Raw genomic sequence first — 20,916 nt, 5'->3', positions numbered from 1 at the left:
TGTCCCAAATTTAATCATCCCTCCCTCCCCCCAATACACACCTACACAAGGCAACAGTGGTCTCTTTGCTGGGGGCAGGGTTGAAGCTTCCTATCAGAGAAAAAAGATTTGAAGACTGCTGCCACAGCATTCATTTTTTTTCTTTTTTTAAAGATTTATTTATTTATTTATTATTTGAAAGAGAGTGAGAGAGAGAGAGAGAACGAGAAACTCAGGCAGACTCCCTGCTGAGCGCCGAACTGGTCCTGGGGTTTGATCCCAGGACCCTGAGCTCAGCACCTGAGCCGAAACCAAGAGTTGACCCTTTAACCAACTAAGCCATCCAGATGCCTGCCCCCCCCAATACAAAGCAGAAGTATTTGTCTGCTTGTCCTTGAGGAAGATATGTACATTTCTGCGCTCTAGAGCCGAGGAAGGGGTATTTTCAAAGACGCTTCCTCTTCACTTAGCACATGATGCATCCACAAGACTACGTGAGGCTAATGGAGACAGTTCAGCCTCCAACAGACTCTCCTTAAAGACCAAGGGTTGGGTGCAGTTCTATTTATTATTCATGGTAGGGACACGTCCCACCATTCCATGGTCCTGGTAGGCGTGGCCGTTCTTGTTCCCACTTTATCAGGATCTCCAGGGCCAACAGTCCATTAAAAAAAAAAAAATACAGACACACACATACACACACACACACACACACACACACACACACACACAAATACATACATATATATGCATATATATGTGTATATATATCTCTCCCTCCAAAGCTGCCAGGGCAGCTCTGATTCTCAGGCTACATTAGGAGACAAGGCTCAAAGAGAGATGTTCAACTCCAGACGCAGCCTCCAGGGTTTCCCTTTCTCCCCACCAGCCCCCTGACCCCAGAGGAAATGCCCTCCTGACCCCTGCTGGCTATGATGGCACCTGCACCAGGAGGAGAGGCTGGTCTCAGAACTGGTGTCAGCGCCCGCTCCAGCCACTCTCCGACTCCGATTGGACAAGAAGGTTAAACAGAGGAAAGTTGACTCAGTTCTGATTAAACAGGCTGGGAAGACAGAAACAAATAATCAGCCTGTATGTGGCAATAATGGAGCAACAAAGTAAATATTAAGGGAGCCGCTTGCCATCAATATTTAACTAGCAGATTAACGTACAGCGGATGCGCTGGGGAGGAGCTGAGGGTGACCAGAGAGGCAGAAATGGCTCAATTATGATACATTGTCACAGTCAGAGAAGAGGAAAGGCTTGTCTGCCGTTGTCAACCTGAGGTTAGGAATGCACAACAGAGGCAATCAAGGGCGATTAAGCAAGGAGACGATGATGAGCGATAATGCCGGGCTCGTTAGCATAAACAGTCTGTTGAAAGAAGGGACTAGGGAATGAGCTGTAAATTCTGTAAGTTCTTGCCTAAAATTCCTAAACATCTGTGCCCCTTCATCAATAATTCTCTTGCGTTTTTCAGTCCTTTATCAGCCTAACCAGAACAAAGGATCTAAAGGACCACTTCCTTCTGAGGCAACGTTTCCAACCATGAGTGCCCCGATGTTTCTGTCTTTCGTTCATGCAACTAAATATATCTTTTAGTTTATTACTATCTAGCCATTCCTTAGAACATGGATGTTATCAAAATGTTGCACATACAAAATTTTACCATGGGTAAATAAGTGTGGGAAATCCTGAATTAAAGATTAAAGCGTACATTAGCATATCAAAGCAGCTGTGATGGTTTCTTCCAGAAGGATGTTGTTGGATGTACTGTTTCTCAAAAACATTAGTCCACAGCATCCATTTTATAAAAGTTTCTCCTCACAAGCTTCCTTGTGAGGAGACTTTTGGTGAGGAGACTTTCGCTCCTGTTTGTCTTCTTTAATCAGCCCACTAATTTCAGTTACTTTGTTCCCTCTACAACACAGTGGTGTTTTGTCCACCTTTTCCTCATGTTTACAGTGAGACAGCCATGAGCTTCTTTTTGGAGAATCTTTGCACCAGGGAGGTGAAAATGACCTGTGGCAGCATCTAGAGATCCCACCTTCCATGGGCAAAGTTATCCCCAGTGTTCTTTACAATAGCTCTTCTGCCAATGTACCTGTTCGTTCGTGTTAGAACAGCGTCCTGACTCCTTGACACCTAGTAAATAAAAATCAGTGTTCTCAACAGGACCTGACAAGTTTCAGTCCCATTGGAACTGTGCCATATTTTGATACTATTCCTCTAAGAGCTAATGAATTGTGAACTGCTAAGATTCCAGGAATTTACATGATCACCTCTCCAAGACCCCCCAATTTTCCTCCTGTTCCCTCTGAAACTTATTGCTCTCACTCCAGTCTGTGTCTCACTACTAGTTCCTTCAGGAACTGTCCTGAAACAGGCAAGGTTTGTCCTTGAGACAGGGTTTAGTGCAAATGGAGGTTAAGACAAATGGTGGCTAGTTTCAGAGGTCAGGTTTCTCTAGAAGAAGCTGTGTTTCATTCCTACCTTGGCCACTAAGGATCTGCGGTGGTTACCACATTTGGGCTTTCTCTTTAAAAAGGAATTTTAGCACCAACATGAGGCTGGCAAATGAGTTTGGAAAGTAAACCAAAAGAACAAAAGTAGAAGTCCCTAAAATAGTCGGAAGGTGACTGCCAGAGACAGTCTTTAAAATTTTAGGGTCTTTGAAATTTTTTATTATTTCAAGGTTAATTAGTATATTGATTTCTTTCTTGATGTTGAAGGACAGTGGTATAGGTTCAATCCTTTTATAATAAACTCTAGGGGATGGCACATTTTCAGATGGAAATTAATGAGTGACCTGGCTGTGAGTCACCTTTAATCAAGTTATTTATATTCAGATTGTGATGAGTGGCAGTCTGATTTCAGTTATGGGCAGGGAGACACCAAAGCACCTATATTTTTTCCAGGGAGCCCTGGGAGGGGGCGCATCCTGCCCAGGCAGAGCCAGAATCAGCTAAAAACAGGTTCATTCCAGGAAGAGCAACAGGGAGTGTGGCCAGCGGAGGACATCAGTCAGAGACCCAAGACCATGCCTTGCCTTAGTCAAGACCACGGAATTGGGCGAGGACAAGACAAGAAAACTGACATTTCTGGACACCAAGAAATAAATAGCAAGAGATTTTTGTTTGGGGCCTGGAAGGTCAGGAAAAGAGAGACTACGGTTCTCTGGTAAAGAGAGACATGGCAGGTTAGCAAGGCATTTGATGTGACCTTGAACTCCAGATCCTTTATCCCTGACCTCTGCCTCCACATCTTTACTGGGGCCACTTTGTCATACTCCTGAACCTCCTTGTGCCCAAGTTTCAGACTTTGTAAGTGAGGTCAGCAATGATTATAATGATCCCCAATTCACAGAACCGTTGTAGGGATTAAATAATACATGCTTAAAATAGTGCCAGGTACACAGTAACGTTCAGCCAGCCGAGGTAAGTAATATGAATGAAGTTACACAGTCCATGCACAACTACATTTGCATTTTCATCTAAGACTGGTAAATGTCAAACCCATGTGATGTCTTTATCATCCTGTCACTCCTGTTTCCCATACAAATCTACAGATCGCTTGAGGGCACAAGCTGGATCTTATATATCTTTTTATATCACATAACACCTTGTGTAGGTAGGTGTTTAATGAATATTTATGGAGAAAGGAAGGGAAGGAAGGAGGAAGAAAGGAAGGAGGGAAGGAAGGAAGTGAAAGGGCAGAATGGGGGGAGGGGAAAAGGAAGGAGTGAGGGAGGGAGGGAGACGGGGAAGTTAGGAAAAGAGGAAATAATAAGTGCTCAGGTCTCCTAAAGACAAAGCCATTGTCCTCTTCTCTATACTAAATACTACCTTGAACATTACTGATCAGAACAAAGGCAAGGTATGAGCCCGCCTTGAATTATCTTAATACATTTCTGGTTTCCATCTTTCTTTTATGTGAGGAAATATGAATATATTGATTTCAAGTAGCATGTGTTGACTTGTAAGTTTGCATGAGTGATGAAGAGTTAATGCTAAAGGGCAGTGTGTGAGTTTTGAAATAAGATTTGTACAGGGAAGATCATTCAAGATACCTATTGCCAACTAGGTGTGAGAATGGATTGAAATGTCACAATGTTTACAACATTAACATTTTGCTTTGTTTTCCTTCATTTAACAATACTTTATTTATTTGTACATGGAATCATTTAGAGTTTCTTTAAGATCTATAGCCCTCTAGTTGATTTAAATAATAGATCATTGTGTTTGTAACTTTTTTCACTTATGGTGTCTGCCCAACGTACTAATAACAAGAATGGGTCAGAGGGGCTTAATGGTAGCATTTGACACGTGCTTTGCCAAGCTCAGAGTAACAGCCTAAAGTGGCTGTCGCCCTGTGCGACAAACGGACTGGTCTGTGTTAGGAGGTGCTCTTTACCTCATGATTTCATAATAAGAATACCTCGCCCTTGCAAGTGTCTCTCTGTGGACGTGTGTTTTGTAAACATTCACTCCATCTCCCTGCCCCATCCCCCCAGGACAGGAACAGTTCCCAAGGTAAGCAGGCACAACACTGCTTGGGGTACTCCACAGAGAGCTTTCACGGAATTCAAAAGGAATTCTGAGCATGGTGGGAAAAATTGGACCTAATAATAACATTTCCTTTTGAAAAGCTCCTTTTCAAAGGTGCTTACCTGCAAAGTGCTTTACCTGTGATAGACTTGCAGAAGCTAAAAAGAGGGGATATGCAGGTCCTTACAGCAAGGACTTATCAACTTGAATGACTCGGTGGGGTAAGACTGTCAGGTGAAGGAACAAAGAATGCCACTTTCAAGGTGACCTTCAAAGGTCAAACTGCCAAGAATTTGACAATGCAGTGTGATGATGGAGTGAGATTGATGGGCATGGTGCCCTCTTTTGACCTGTCAGAGAGCTTGGAGGGTCTGTCAGCCACGGGTTCTCAAATGCACGCTGGTAGAGAGTGGGGGCCATGTGTCTCAGCCTTCAGGTAGAGAAAGACAAGGCTGAACCAGGCCATTTAACTCTAACGTGCTGTCATAGCATCTCCTATCGAAATTAACTTACTCCCACAGTGGTTTCTTTCTTTCTTTCTAGATTTTATGTATTTATTTGAGAAAGAGCAAGCTGAGGGGGAGGGGCTCTGCTTAGAAGAGAGCCCAACTCAGGGTTTGATACCAGGACCCTGAGATCATGACCTGAGTGGAAGGCAGGTGCTTAACCAACTGGGCCACCCAAGGGCCCCTCCAGGATGGTTTCTAAAGCAATGATGCTCTTGAGGCTGGTAACATTGAGATGTTTTATTATGAACAGTTGTTTCTGTCTTGTGATTTACACTGGTCAAGTCATTGGCCAGCTAAATACAACCATCTCCACTTCACTCGATGGGGCCTTACATTCTATGGGTTATGGAATTTTCCAATCATTTATTAACTTATTTATAAAGTTTCCCATTTACTTCTTAACTCACTGAGCTCCTACTCACTGCCAGGCTGGTCCAACACTTTGACTTGCTATGTGATCCCAGTGTGGACTGACAACCTACTGGTTTGGAAAAACAAGCAAACAAATAACTCATGTTTCTCCTGGGACCTGTTTGAGAAATGAGAATACAACTGGTTTTTGGCTTTGATGCTCCCTTCCCCTTTCTGGAATCTTCTTTCCCTTCTTGACACTTTCTCCAGGTATCCAGGTTCCCCACAGAGCTGTGTCCTCTGCCAGTTTGGACAACATGCCATGCTCCTGGTTTCCCTCCTCTCCAGATGGTCTTCTTGACCTGAGGGTTCATCTTCTAAGAGCCACACTTTCCTTCAGTGATAGAGGGTAAAACTAGCATTATGAGATAAACCAAATGCTACATAATCTTCTTAGTAATGCAAATTCCTTAAGAAAAGAACTGACATGGAGACTTTAAATTTAGAGTGATGCTTTTAGTTATTTTCACAATACACTTTATCTCTTATTTACAAGGTAGTAAATACTCATTTCAGTTTTGTTTGAAAATTTCTTCATTGTTCTCACCCTCAGGCTGTGAGACCAAAATCTTTCCCCTCTTCCCTCTCACTCTAAGATTCTTAATTTTAATTTTTATTACATTAATGTTTTGGCAATGTTGATGTCAGCTTCTTGTCATCTAGCAAAAATGCTGGAGATGAGGAATTATAGTTGCCTACTTGAAGTGAGGGAAAAAGGAAAAATAGTAAAACAAGCACATTGTATGAGTCATGAATTGTCATGGCAAACTGGGTGTTTTCATCGGTCAGATACCAGTATGTTTGTTTGGAGCACAATGTGAGGCTCGAACTCACAACCCTGAGATGAAAACCTGAGCTGAGATCCAGAGTCAGACGCTTAACTGACTAAGCCACCTGGAGTGCCTTGTAAATTTCTTTTTTTTTTTAATTTTTATTTTTTTTTATAAACATATATATTTTTATCCCCAGGGGTACAGGTCTGTGAATCACCAGGTTTACACACTTCACAGCACTCACCATAGCACATACACTCCTCAATGTCCATAACCCCACCCCCTGCCAACCCCCCCTCCCCCCAGCAACCCTCAGTTTGTTTTGTGAGATTAAGAGTCACTTATGGTTTCTCTCCCTCCCAATCCCATCTTGTTTCATTTATTCTTCTCCTACTCCCTTAACCCCCCATGTTGCATCTCCACTTCCTCATATCAGGGAGATCATATGATAGCTGTCTTTCTCTGATTGACTTATTTCGCTAAGCATAATACCCTCTAGTTCCATCCATGTCATCGCAAATGGCAAGATTTCATTTCTTTTGATGGCTGTATAGTATTCCGTTGTATATATATACCACATCTTCTTGATCCATTCATCTGTTGATGGACATCTACGTTCTTTCCATAGTTTGGCTATTGTGGACATTGCTGCTATAAACATTCAGGTGCACGTGCCCCTTCAGATCACTACATTTGTATCTTTAGGGTAAATACCCAGTAGTGCAATTGCTGGGCCATAGGGTAGTGCTATTTTCAACATTTTGAGGAACCTCCATGCTGTTTTCCAGAGTGGCTGCACCAGCTTGCATTCCCACCAACAGTGTAGGAGGGTTCCCCTTTCTCTGCATCCTTGCCAGCATCTGTCATTTCCTGACTTGTTAATTTTAGCCATTCTGACTGGTGTGAGGTGGTATCTCATTGTGGTTTTGATTTGTATTTCCCTGATGCCAACTGATGTGGAGAACTTTTTCATGTGTCTGTTGCCATCTGGATGTCTTCTTTGCAGAAATGTCTGTTCATGTCTTTTGCCCATTTCTTGATTGGATTATTTGTTCTTTGGGTGTTGAGTTTGCTAAGTTCTTTATAGATTTTGGATGCTAGCCCTTTATCTGATATGTCGTTTGCAAATATCTTCTCCCATTCTGTCAGTTGTCTTTGGCTTTGTTAACTGTTTCCTTTGCTGTGCAAAAGCTTTTGATCTTGATGAAATCCCAATAGTTCATTTTTGCCCTTGCTTCCCTTGCCTTTGGTGATGTTCCTAGGAAGATGTTGCTGTGGCTGAGGTCGAAGAGGTTGCTGCCTGTGTTCTCCTCAAGGATTTTGATGGATTCCTTCCTATTTATTTATTTGAGACAGAGAAAGAGAGAGAGAGTGAGGAAAGCAGGGGTGTGGGAGGGGGTAAAGGGAGAGAGAGAAGCAGAAACAGATACTTTGAGGAGCAGGGAGCCTGATGTAGGGCTCGATCCTAGGACCCTGAGATCATGACCTGAGCCCGGAGGCAGACACTTAACTGAATGAGCCACCCACGCACACTACCCTGTAAATTTCTTTTTTAAGTACAGAAAAATACAGGTTAAAAGATTGTTATCTCATTAGTATTCCTAACTTTAGAAGAGTAAAGATACAATACACATTGATAAAATGGATTGATAGAATTATTTTATATAAATGGGATTATACTGTAGATGCAATTTTAATGAAAATTAAATTTTAGTTTACTCAAATTCAGTTTAACTTAATGGGGAAAAAATGGAAGGGAAACGAAGGAAATGTGGCACTTCAAAAAATGATTCTTTACTACCAGTACTATTAGTGACTAAAAGATGAGTTTATGCTCAACAAAGGAGTTTGAGGAAGTCGGGTCGTGAGAAATAATGAACAGGTGTTGTAATCTAATGTGACATGTTCTGAATCCTAGCTCTGAAAAAAGAGGGTATCAGCAATCTCTCACGCTCTCTCTACTCACTCTCCCTACATCCTGATACATGTATTCTAGCCATATGATTAGTTCTACATTATTTAGATATATAACATTTACATTCTGTGGTGCGACTTGAATTACCAAGTAGCTTTTACCTTTTCCCATTTTCTCTCTCTTCTTGGCTTTCTTATTTTCAGTTCCTCTTTGACTTGTATGAATTGTGGGTTTTTTTTTAATAAGTATACTACTTGTTTTTATTTTTTATTTTTTAGGGAAAGAGAGAGAGAGTACATTCAAGCAGGTAGGGAAAGAGCAGAGGGGGAAGGAAAGAGAGAAAAATCTTTTTTTTTTTTTTAAGATTTTATTTATTTACTTGACACAGAGAGAGAGATATCACAAGTAGGCAAAGATGCAGACAGAGGGAGAGGGGGAAGCAGGCTCCCTGCTATGCAGAGATCCTGATGCAGGGCTGGATCCCAGGACCCCGAGATCATTACCTGGGCCGAAAGCAGAAGCTTAACCCACTGAGCCACCTAGGCGCCCCGAGAGAGAAAAATCTTAAGCAGGCTCTATGTCCGGCATGGAGCCTGACATGGGGCTCGAACTTATGACCCTGAGATCATGATCTGGACTAAAATCAAGAGTCAGACGTGTAACTGACTGAGACACTCAGACACCCCTAATTGTATGAATGTGAGTGTTTGGTAATTCTTTCCACAGCAGCTCACAGGTACTGTGCTCTTCTCATTTTTTGTTTGTTTTTAAGAATGTCTCTTTGCTTTATTTTTTTTTAAATTTAATTTAATTTTTTCAGCGTTCCAAGATTCATTGTTTATGCACCATACCCAGTGCTCTGTGCAATAGGTGCCCTCCATAATACCCACCACCAGGCCCTCCCAACCACGCCCGCCTCCAAAACCTTCAATTAGTTTCTCAGCGTCCACAGTCTCTCATGGTTTACTTTTGAATGATGGTTCTCAATTGTCAGAGTTTCTTGGTGTTACATTTTCTTCCCTTTGACATTGCGTAGGCTTCACTCCATTGTTTTAAATGGAGCCTTGTATATTATTCTGAAGAAGACTGAGGCCAAACTGACTTTCCCCCTTATTTCTTAGTAATTTGCCTTTATTGCTTGGATATCTGAAGCATTCATTAGTATTCTTGTAGTCTGACAGCCTAACTACGATCTAGTTCTGTGGCAACTCTGTATCACGTTTTCAGGAAACACAGTATTCTTTTCAATAAGCAGATTCAGTATATTCTTTATTTAAAGGTAATTTTCTTATATTATCTCTCAATACATCTTCTTTTCCTTAGGTGGATTCTCTCATTTAGGGACACAATGTGTCTTTATATTGAATTGCCTTTTATTTTCTGTTTATAGTAGTGTTAATCGAATTGCTTTAATATATTTTTCTCTTTCCTCTGCAGTTATCATAATTATCTCAAACCTTGCCTTTCTATTCAGTAATTCTATTTTCAATAGTATTTTGATTTTTCATAAGTTATTTATTAAACCTGAAATAATGCTATTTTGCTCCTCAGTGTTCTTAAGTTTGAAAGCCCCACTTCTGTCATTTTATATTTTTGTTTATTATGTTCATCTTCTCTACATAAGACCTAGTAATTGTGAGTAAATATCTTTTGGTTTTTGATTCCTGTTTTCTTCTAGATTATGTTACTTGTTTTCTTTTTTTGTTTGTTTTTTCCATGGTGGGCTTGTGTTTTCCCTTATTTGTGGGCTTTGTGTCAGTGTGCTTCTTTTTACCTTATTTATGCTCGGACCCCTTGGCCTGAACCTTTCCCTTGCTCTGATACAGAGTGGGCAATTCTCGACTCTCTTCCTACAACATCTGACCCACAGCATGAGAAGATGAGAAAGGAAGGGCGCCTGGGTGGCTCAGTCAGTTAAGTGCCAGCTTTTGGCTCAGGTCATGATCTCAAGTTCCTGGGATCCAGCCCTGCATTGCGCTCCCTGCTCAGCATCAAGCCTGCTTCTCCCTCTCCCGCTGCCCACCCCCCCCCCCCCCCACTCCTGGTTTCTCTCTGTCTCTTAAATAAATAAATCAAATCTTAAAAAACAAAAAGTAAGAAAATGAAACGAGAAAGGAAGCAAGGTCATCGCGGTTGGTCTGTTGGTCATATCTGGGCTCAGTTCTAGGATTTGGTTAAAAGTTCTAAATTACGTGTCTAAATCCGGAGTTAGGCGCGATACTGAAACAGGTAGGAAGGCCAAAACAGCAGTGATTTGCATAACATAGAAATGTGTCTTTCTCCTACTTAACTACGTAAAGGTAAGCGGTCCAGGTTGGTGGTGCAGAGACTGCAGCAGCTCCGTAATGACAGGGATTCCAAATTTTTCTAGTTGTCTGTCCAGATTTCTACACATTGCAGTGGCGCTCAGCTCTTACAGCACACCCGCGTCCAACCAGTGCAAAGGGAGAAAGAGGAGAGAAAGGGCAGGATCCCTCTTTCTCTTTTTTAAAGCCATTCACCTAAGGCATCAACACTTCTTCCATATTATTGGCTGGAACATGGTCACATGGCCACACTTAGCTGCAAGGGGGGGCTGGGAAATGTAGTCTTTCTTCTGGGCAGTCCTGAGTGCGGGGAAATTTGGGAATTCCATTATTAAAGGAAGAAACTGGAAAAGCAGCTGGTTCTGCCTCACCAAGTTTTCTCTTCAGCTAAGGATGGAGTGTAGCGCATTCCCGGGATGGGTGTATTCTTGGGCTTCGGAGGGCTTCCCTGGTTCATAGAGCTTCACGGTGCCCTCCTCTCCCCAGCCCACCAGCTTTCCCTTTATTTTGGCAAATAGTTTCCAAAGTCGTTCCCACTTCTCAGTTGAAAAAAGAGAAAAGATGAGCACATCCGTTTAACTCAATAGTAGGCGCTCTAAGAGAGGGTCCTTGGTATGTCTTCCACTCACCTTGACGGGTCCCTCAGGGGTAGAATCAGGTGAGAAGCCGGGCTGTGTTCCACACCCCTACTGTTGCCTGGCTGCTCTCAAGTTTTGTTTGTTTGGTTCCGGGTTTTGAAGCTAATTGGAGTAGGTTTAAGTCATTACTAGTTTTATTTGCTTTTCATGATTATTTTTGCTGGTTTTTGCTATTTTTAATCTCATCAAAAGGGGCAACTTGGTGATGCAGGGTTTTTAAATTACACTTTTCCTCTATTTTCCCTTTTACTATGTAAACTTGCTTTGTAACTTACTATGTAAACTTACTTTGCTTACTGTTCTCGACTGCACTTACATGAGGCTGTTAAAACTAATTGCTATTTTAACTCAAAAGATCCAGAGTAGGGGCACCTGCATGGCTCAGTGGGTTAAGCGGCTGCCTTCTGCTCAGGTCGTGATCTCAGGGTCCTGGGATCGAGTCCGGCATTGGGCTCTGCTCAGCAGGGAGCCTGCTTCCCTCTCTCTCTACCTGCCTCTCTGCCTACTTGTGATCTCTCTCTGTCAAATAAATAAATAAAATCTTAAGTAAATAAATAAAACTTAAAAAAAAGATCCAGAGTCTGTCTTGCTTGTTTTCCATCTTCCTAGATTTCCTCAACTTTTCCATTATGCGAGTGTACTTGTTTTTCTAGCTATACCACAGTTTTATTTTGAAAGTATCATTTTTATATATAAATTGAAATATTGGGAGAAGAGAAAATACTAGCTTATGCTTCATCACTCTTCTGGAATCAGAAGCAGGGTCAAAGCTAGGTATTCAGAGATCTTTCAGTAATCCTCAAGCAATATCACTTGGGAAGATGTCTCCTTCCCTCATTGATCCTGTGAGTGGCCCCCGTTGTGTTCCCAAAATTCATCTCTAGTGTTGGCATCCATGGAGCTAAACTGACAGGCCGTCTTCAACAGGATATCTAGGAAGTTCTTCTTCCATGGTTTCTAGGAGATGGGCAGCTATGAGACCATGGGTGATTTCTCACTTGATGAATCTTATGTGGCGATGATGTTGCCATTGGGTAGGAATAAGAAAAAGAGAAATTTAGGCAAGAGGATGGCTTGTCTCTATGCAAGAGATAAATATCGGGGGAGATGCCATCCTGTTATAGAGGAAATCTGTAATAAACAGCGTGTGAAAGAAATTCCTTTTACGAAAAAATTGTGGTATACCAACCCTTCAAGTTCTTCCTCCAGAAGAATCTCCCGGTCAGTTAGCACCCCCGCAACTTTGTCTCTTCATGTCTCATTTCTATCAAAATTCTCTTATATCCGCTGCTCACCTGGCTCCTTTATTTAACACATATTTATCACTGCCCTCATGGAATCTGCATTCTTAGTGTGGATGGATAATTACAGACATAAATAAAGTATATACTATGCAAAAAGGTGATAAACTCCATGGAAAGAAATCTAATAGGGAGTGGACATGGGAACTGCAATGGAGAAGGACAGGGAGCACTCTGGGTATCGTTTGCCTTCTTTTCTTATGTTTTGGACGCATATGGACAAAAACCTTTCCCTGTCTCCTATTTGGATAACTGAGATGCATAGGACTTTAAAAGTTTCTAAATAGTACTAAAATGACTGAAGGATTAAATATTAAAGGAAAATCAAGTAGAAATACACAGAAAGCATGAGAAATATAAGGCTGGCTCTCCAAAGTCACAGAGACCTCTCACAAACTATTTCCTAAGGTCCCTATTCTCTGGACCTGATGGTTCGAAATAATTCCATCAGCCCTTAGCCTAGTTTGCTCATTTCCTGTCTCCCGACCTGCCTCCACATGCAGGATGCCCCCTCCTACTCCAGCGTTCAGGAGTCTCGTCTTCGATAGGGGACATCTCATCTCATGTGACTGCTCACCCTTGGTTATTTCTCTCCCTGAAGTTTGCAGTCTGAGACCTCACTTCCCTAGGAGGCAGACAGAGTGACTAATGACTAATCTCAGCTCCCTTCTAGAGGGTGGCTTTGCACTTGCAAGTTTTGGCAGAGACCCCTCCTGTTCTTGAGTCCACATGTGCTCTCCCACTTTTGTCAGAGCCCTTAAAATTAGGGCCATGTGTCAATCCCAGACTGTGGCATGTAAAGGACAGTGAACAATTTCTAGTCCTCTCCTGCATGGAGACTAGAAGCTACACATTCTGGTTGGTATAGCAGAAAGAGGTAAACAGTCCAGTTCCTTGAGTCACTGCTTGGAATAAAAGTGTCCCACAGGGTTACCTGATTCACAGTAGCGTTTGTATAAAGAGAACATATACCTTTATGTGTTGAGCCAGTAATACTTGGAATCTGATTTCTCCCACTGGATAGCCTTGCCTAAGCTAACACCTGGCCTGATAGTAAAGTAAGATCCCAGTTCTCTACATTCCAGAACATTCCTATGACAACTGACATTGATAAAAGGAAGATCTTTCCTTCAGCTGAGGATGCGGTTTAGAGAAGCATTTAGAATGTTAGATCTGGGTTTGAATCTTGGAAATGTCACTTACTAACTAGTTGTGTGACATTAATTATATTTCTCAGTGTCTCTGGACCTCAGTCGTGTAGCCTTCAATCACAGTAGCATTGTTTTAACGGTTACTCGAAGCATCTAGTAAAGTTTGGTACACGGTGAACATTCAGGAACCTGTAGTGGTTATGATGATAAGCAGTTCAGAGATGTATGCAAAGTAGGTGCAGTCATGTGCTTGCTCCTTACTTGAAGCAAACACATCCGATGTCATAGCTCTGTACGCTTAGGGACCGGGGAAAAGATGGTGCCACTTCCTGGACCTTTCCCCCCACCCAAACTTCCTCATCAATAGGTGAAACTAAATCAAAGGGCTGGTTTGTTATTTGGATGCCAGAAAGAATATTTCTTTTTACAACTAATAGCAATTTAGGTGACACAGAGGATTATAAGTTGACCCAACAAAAATTATGTTTGATTCTAACAATAAGATCCTTTCAGATGGAGGGCTTGAATCAAGGAAGAATTACAAGAAAGATCTGAGGCTAATGGTTGAATTTGCTTCAAAGATATCATATATTCAAAGCCAAGAAGCAATTTAATGAACATTGATGATTTTTCAGAAGTTGGACAAGATTAGGGAAATGATAGCTCTAATTAACAATGGCACCATTTCCCGACAGGATTACATCAAGATCATTAGCTGTGCCAGCATTACATCTCTGTGAGATGATGATGGGACCTTGAAGAAGAGCGTGGCATTAGTGCATGTCAGAAATGGCAGGGTGGGGGAGATGTCCAGATCACTGAAAGGAGCATCACAGGGGACCAGGGCTCGCTTTCCATCCGGGCAAGTCATCTCATTCACGTAGCACCAAGGAGAGACTCAATTCTCCTCACAGGACAGCAGGTTCATTTCCAATGCAACACTCTGTGGGAGCACAAACTTCCCAACTCCATGAATGCTGGACAGGGCAGTGATACATTTAGGTGTCGGCTATACACATCACACATTTCTTGAATTCCTATATCATAATAGGCACCATCCCATTCAGCTGTACAGATGAGAGACACCCTTTCTATAGAGGAAAACCCTCTTCAGGAGTCACTGTTTGACAACAAAGCGTAGGTCATAAAAGGAACAAGATCAGAAATCATCAAAGAAAGATTAAATAGGGTTCAGTCTAGTTTGACCATTCAGAATTTTAACAACTTTGTAAAGTCGTAAACTGTGTGTGTCCAACAAATACGGCAACTTCTTCTGGAGAAGAGGCTTTGGTTCTTCACAAACAGGTCTTCCTTTTTGTCCCTGACCACACTCTGATGAGTTACAGTGTTTGCTGTGCCCGTTGCACTTTCAAATGTTTTCCCAGCAAAATACTTGGTCAGCACTATTTCTTCACCATCAGAAAAACCCATGTGTAGATCCCTCCCAAGCCATCAGGCAGAGTGGCCACAAAGTGCCCAGAGGGGGATTTCCTGTTTATTAATTTTACTGTCTATTTTCCAGGCTGCATCATGCCTGGACTCTTCTGAAAAGTGCTCCGTGAAAGTCGCAGGGATATTTCCCCCATCTTTGAGGGTCTCAAAATCACCGTTGGAAGCAAGGCACTCTCTCACTCCTGGCTCAGGGAAGCTGCAGACTATGTTGCCCGTTCTCAAACCCAAATGGATGGGGGAATATGGGTCTCTGGGGTTATTGTTAACATGAGTTGGCATGTCTGGGGTATGGCCCGAGACTCTAGTTCTAAGAGGTGTCTGGATGATGCCACCATTGATGCTGATTCTTGGGCCCCACTTTGGGTAGCAAGGCCCTACGTGACCTCCTTGCAACACAATGCAGGGCTGGGAGGTGGTAGAATCAATCGAAGGGGAGAGGAAATCAGGTCCACACTAAGTTTATCACTCAAACTTCCCTAAACTTTGGATTCCTCACAGAGCTGCTGTGAGAATAGTGAATGCTCTCAAAGAAGTACAATGATATGGCTGGAGAAGATTCTCATGAAGTGGAGTTTACACCTTTCCCCCTAAGATGTTAGGATCTGGACCTGTATCGCTAACATGATGAATGCACGTGATTATATGATGCTCTTATTTGCCCCATCTTGCAATGTTTCTTTGCAGCAGTTTTTTGTGATCATGGTATCTTTCCTACCAGGTAAGTATTGAAACAGTGTTTTAAAAATGTTATTAGTCTGGTCTTAGTTCTACTTACTTTGAGGCTCCCTTCACTCCTTTTCTCAACCCTGAAGTTGAAAAGCTGGTAAAGATCCCTTAGAGGATATAGTTTACGGAAATAGAGCTAATTCTTAGCAGAACTGCTTTTTAATGTCACACAACAGCTTTAATTACCATTGGGAAGCAGAAGCATTATGGAATGTTACAAAATCCATTTGATTTGCAGACAGAACCAGTGCAATTCAGCCCGAGTGGCAATTAATAAGTTATTAGGGAGGACAGGAGATGGAACAATAAAGAATTTTCATGCTTTAAGTTAAATGTTTCAACCCTCATGACACATTTAATTCCTGACTTTGGGAAATATTGTACAGTAGTGCAGCTCATTTAACCCAGTAAAAAAGGCGGGACCTAGCCTATCAGCTAACCAGGGGTGATAAGCACATAGGGTTTAAGGCCTTCTCAAACGATGAAATGGAGATCATGTTACTCAGGGGCCCTGGGCAATTTTCAGAAGGCATCTCTAGATTAATTCTGATAGACTCCTTGCAAGTTAGCATGCTTTCTGGATATATCCTTGAAGGTAGGCAGAATTTAACTTCAGTGAAATATTACCTAGCTCTGTCTCTCTCCAGCTCTTCTAAGCAGAGAATTCTGAAAGTCCCCTCAACAGGAAAAATATCCTATTCTCAGATAAATCTGGAAAGATTAAAAAGGCAAAAATGTCCAGAGAGAATCAGAAATATCGATTCACTGCAAAGAGCTGTACAGAGCCGCCCACTTTTCTAGAAGTTCCTATGCTTTCAAATTTCCCTGCAAAGGTAAAGAAAGAATTACTGGTCTGTGGAGAGTAGAGTATAGTGTAGGCCAATTTTGTCAGAGCAAGTTTTGTAAAGGGCCCTACTCAGCAACTTTGGCTTAACATATCTGTTGCTTTGTTGTTATTGTTGCCGCTGTTGTTGTTTTTATCACTATTATTTTGGTCCCAGTTGGAATTAGAATTTTCAAGAATTATCAAACAGCCAGTTACAATGCCATGTTCACCTTGGCTTTATGCCTATGGTTAGCATAGGCACGCACATCAACGCTGTCAGTGTATGACTTGTTTTCTGCAAGAACGAAACTTACCAACAGATATTTGTAAATTTCATTTAAATTTAAAAAAAAAAAAGCTTTACCAAGTGGAATAGCAATAGAACATGTGACACAAGATTTGGGGTTGAGAACTTTCCACGTAGAAGGCTGAATTCTCTCTTCCTTATCTTGACAGTGTCCGATTTGGGTGGATTGTCTACTTTCAGGATATGTCTTCTTAATCGTCTCTCCTTATTAGGATATACTTTTCCAAAAAAGAACTTTAAAAAATCTTGAAACCTATCCAATGCTGGAGTAATACCAATTTCTTTAACAATAACAAAGCTAATAGAATAAAAGCCATCAGGTGTGGATATTTTATGAAAATGTTTAATTCAACTGTCTCTTTGGAATGTAGTAGTCATAGGTTGGGATTGAAATTACAGTTCGGTTCTATGTGGTTTTTATGCTACTCAGTGTCTGAGAATACAAATGTCATTTAAAGTTAAGGCTTCGCTGTTCATTTTGAAACAACAATTTACAAGCGTCATATTGTCATAGAAAATAAAAATTTCTGTAAAAAAAATTTGCACAAAATTTTATGATGGTACAAAACATGAAGCAATCATATACCAGTAAAATGAAAACATTTTACTACAGAAAGTCTTATAGATTTCAATAAAGAAAAAAATATGTTATTTTACACCTTTAAAAATTACGAAACAATCTAAAACGATATAAACTGAACAATTTGTAACACTGCCTTTACAAATTAATAACTTTATAAACATATAATTTTTAAATATATTTATCAGTGCAAGATACTTTAAAATTTAAAGTCGCAGTATCATTTTTCCTTGGCTAAGGACAACTTTAAGTCTGTTGCCTTAAAAAAAATAAACAGGTCTTACTTAGTGCTTTCATCCCCGAACGATTGGAACAACTGAATGAATGCCTCTGGGGATAAAAATCTATTCTTTTTTCATAGTGATCGATACTTTCCTGGAAACAAAAGGCATCCTTAATCCAATTAAACCAAGATGAATGGACTGACCCATCCAGGATGCAAATGTGACTCCCACAAATGTATCTGAACGGGACCCCGCAGCAAGGTAGGAAGGAAGGAAAATCTAAAAATTCTTCTGTACACCATGGCCTGACTGATAGGAACATTCTGAAAACAACCACAGCTTCTTTGGATTAATTCGCATGCTGCCTGATAAGATATTTACTTCTCTGTGCTGTTGTTCGAGGTTTCCGTCTTAACAGCCCCACGGCAGGCCTTTTCTTTGTGAGCCACTGGAAGTTTCTAGATGCATTCATTCAAGTCTCTGTTTTTTCAGGGTTGCTCCTAAATGGATGTTTTTAAAGAATTGTTTTGACTCTGCTCATTTTCTTTCCCGGTCTTATCTTAAAATACTTCACCCCAGGCAGCAGGATTTATAGTCACTTTCTTAAATTAACTGTTCTTTCTTCTACTTCCCGTGTCTGATTCAATAGCAAAACAAGAAGGTTCTCACGGGTCATTTTGTAGATTTGGATGTAAAAATTTCATATTTTTCGGTATTTGGAGAATTGTATTCAGTCCTTCCTTTGGGTCTCACTTGAAAGCCAATTAGTATTAACTCTTCCCTCAGCTTATCACTCTTTCTATTAAATGCAATCGCTTCTATCACAGATCATTTTGATTGGAGCAGACAGACAAATGGCTTAAGGAAAAAAGATACTGTCACTTTAACCAGTTAACAAGAAAACCAAAGTTAGACTTTGGAGGGCAAAGTTAGGAATTTCCCTTATTTATTTATTTTTAAACATAAAGTCTAGCAAAATCGTTTGCCATTACCAGCAGGTTAAAGCTGCAAGTTTCTTTTCTGGACAATGGCAAATGCTTAAATTCTAAGAGAGAAAAAAGACAGAGAGAGAGAGAGAAAGAGAGAGAGGGGAGAGAAAGAGTTTACATTTGAAAATACATTCCATATGAAAGACCAATAAGAGAGAATATTGCAGCTTTATACAAAAGGGTCAAGAGACATGAAATTGAACTACGGAAAAAAGCAGAGCAATTAAGCCACATTGCCCAATCTTCGGAGCCCTTGCCATCCCGGGGGGAGGGGGGCAGCATCTCACACTAAAATATACTTTCTTCTTAGTCAGTGGGCCACCAGGGTTTGACTAAAGAGTAGGGCTTTCACCAGCGAGAAACAGAGCGGGTCGTTAATGTAACACAATGAGAACCAGTACAAACAAAAAGGCACTTGAGAAGACAGACTAGCCAGTGCCAAGGAGTTTTCATTGCGGTTGCCAGCCGTGTTTGGTGATGGCACAGTTTCCTGTATGGAGTTCACAAGCACGAGGTTTAGTACAACACTGGAAAACATCAAGAAAATTTGACGGTATTGCTTTGTAAACAGAGCTGACACACGATACCGGTACGGAGGCGCTAACAGTACGTTCACATAAAACAGCCTAATCCTTCTCTGCCTATGCACGACGTGGGCAATTATACACAGGGACGGCTTCAGGAGTCCACCGAAGGGCGGTTTTTCTACGATATTCTGGGCACTGGGCTGCAGGTAGCATGTCCGTCGAGAGGGCCCCACTGAATGCACTTGGTGCCCGCATCTTGGATTTTGCACAGCTTCCGAAAAGAATCCATCAGAGGAAGAGGAGAGAGAAGGGGACGGAGAGGTGAGTGGAAATGAATTATTGAGTCATTCATACTTGGTCTCAACACCAGCATTTGATGATTCGAAGGAACCCAACAGAAAAAAGCTGACTGCACATGATTCTGATTGTGAACACAGCGAACTTGTTCCCGCCGGTCGGCCGTACTCGTCGAAGCTCCTGAGAAAAGCCTGGCTCAGCGTCACGGACGCACGTCCCAGCCTGGGCCGCGAGAGACCCACGGCTCCCCAGCACGTTCAAGGTCTGTCCTTCCGCGGCAGCCCTCCGACGCGTCCTTGCCTCTGTCTGCCTTCATGCCTCCGAGTAAGTGCTCTGTGTGTTCAGTTTGTCCTTTTTCAACTTCACGCCGTCCACAAGTTCGAAGTTATAGTTCTCCAGGGCAGACAAGTTTCTCTCCGACATGCCGTTGTGCCAACAGGCGCAGTAGAGCACCACCCCGCACACGGCGCCCAGGAGGACCCCCAGGGCGCTCATGGCTATGATGGTGATAAGGATGGGATCCAAGGTCTTCAGCACGTTGCCCGGCTTCCTGGAGATGTTCTCATCACCTTCTCCTGGGCCCTCGTAGCTGGGGGTGCTCCCTAGGGGAAAAGCAGAATGGGTCCCGTGAGCACCACCGACATACCAGATGAAAGCGGGCAGGAGAACAGCGGAAAAGAACAGAAAAAGCCAATCACAGGCTCCACGTGGGTCTGTCCTCTCTCCAGAGGGGAATGTGGCTTCCCCTCGCCAGGAAACACCATCTATCTTTGACTTGTTGTGAATGGAGGTGTGGCAGGTGCCGCGATTCCCATACAGGGCCTGGCACCCGGGACCACAGATTCTAGACAAACAGGGGAGGGCGAGGTTCTAATCGAATTCGGATTTTGCGCAGCCCACCGTGTGCCCTAGACTGTAATCTGTGTTTGCAAGCCATGTCACTAAAGCTCTGCAATCGGCTCAGTCACACATTCGGCTAGAGGGGGGTTGGAGGGGTGAGAGGGTAGGGGTGTGTGTTTCACCCTGTCCTGTGCCTGTGCCTGCCCCCCAAACCAGGCCCAGGGAGACCTTCCAAACTGCCCTCTGTATCGTGCCATTTCCAGTGTGTCTGGGCATGGGGTACACAGGTGTTTGCTCCCCCACATGTAAAATCTTCCATTCAGACAGATTCTGAGCCCCCGGGTCCACCAGTTTCACTCAAGAAGGACAGATCTTTCAGAACAAAGCGGATGCTCGCCCCTGACATTTAACACCGGCTATGGCTCAAAGCTAGAGAGCGTGTCTGTGTTGTGCTGAATAGAACACATTTAATAATCAGCATTTTTGCAGCCCTGGTGGTTTCACAGGAGACAGTCACACTGCTCTGTAGTTCAGTCACTGGGGAAGTGTTTTCTTGAGAGTGGAACATGAGAAATTATTAACATGGGAGCTTTGAGCCTAATTACGTGGTACTAGAAA

General features: G+C 42.2%; 1 protein-coding gene across 4 annotated transcripts in view; it reads right to left on the bottom strand.

Annotated features, from left to right (window-relative positions):
* Window positions 1-17,168: 17,168 nt before the first annotated feature.
* The window catches only part of NRP1 (neuropilin 1), a 137,198-nt gene continuing 133,450 nt past the window's right edge, over window positions 17,169-20,916 (bottom strand). For all 4 annotated transcript variants that reach the window (XM_032349326.1, XM_032349328.1, XM_032349327.1 and 1 more), the window contains one exon: window positions 17,169-20,060. In XM_032349326.1, coding sequence (XP_032205217.1) covers window positions 19,771-20,060 — 290 coding nt within the window. In that variant the 3' untranslated portion in view covers window positions 17,169-19,770. The remainder of the gene's footprint in view (window positions 20,061-20,916) is intronic.

This window comes from Mustela erminea, chromosome 6, assembly GCF_009829155.1.
Source record: "Mustela erminea isolate mMusErm1 chromosome 6, mMusErm1.Pri, whole genome shotgun sequence".
NCBI lineage: Eukaryota > Metazoa > Chordata > Mammalia > Carnivora > Mustelidae > Mustela > Mustela erminea.
The sequence above is the reverse complement of the archived record's forward strand: the minus strand, read 5'-3'. Positions and strand labels throughout refer to the sequence as shown.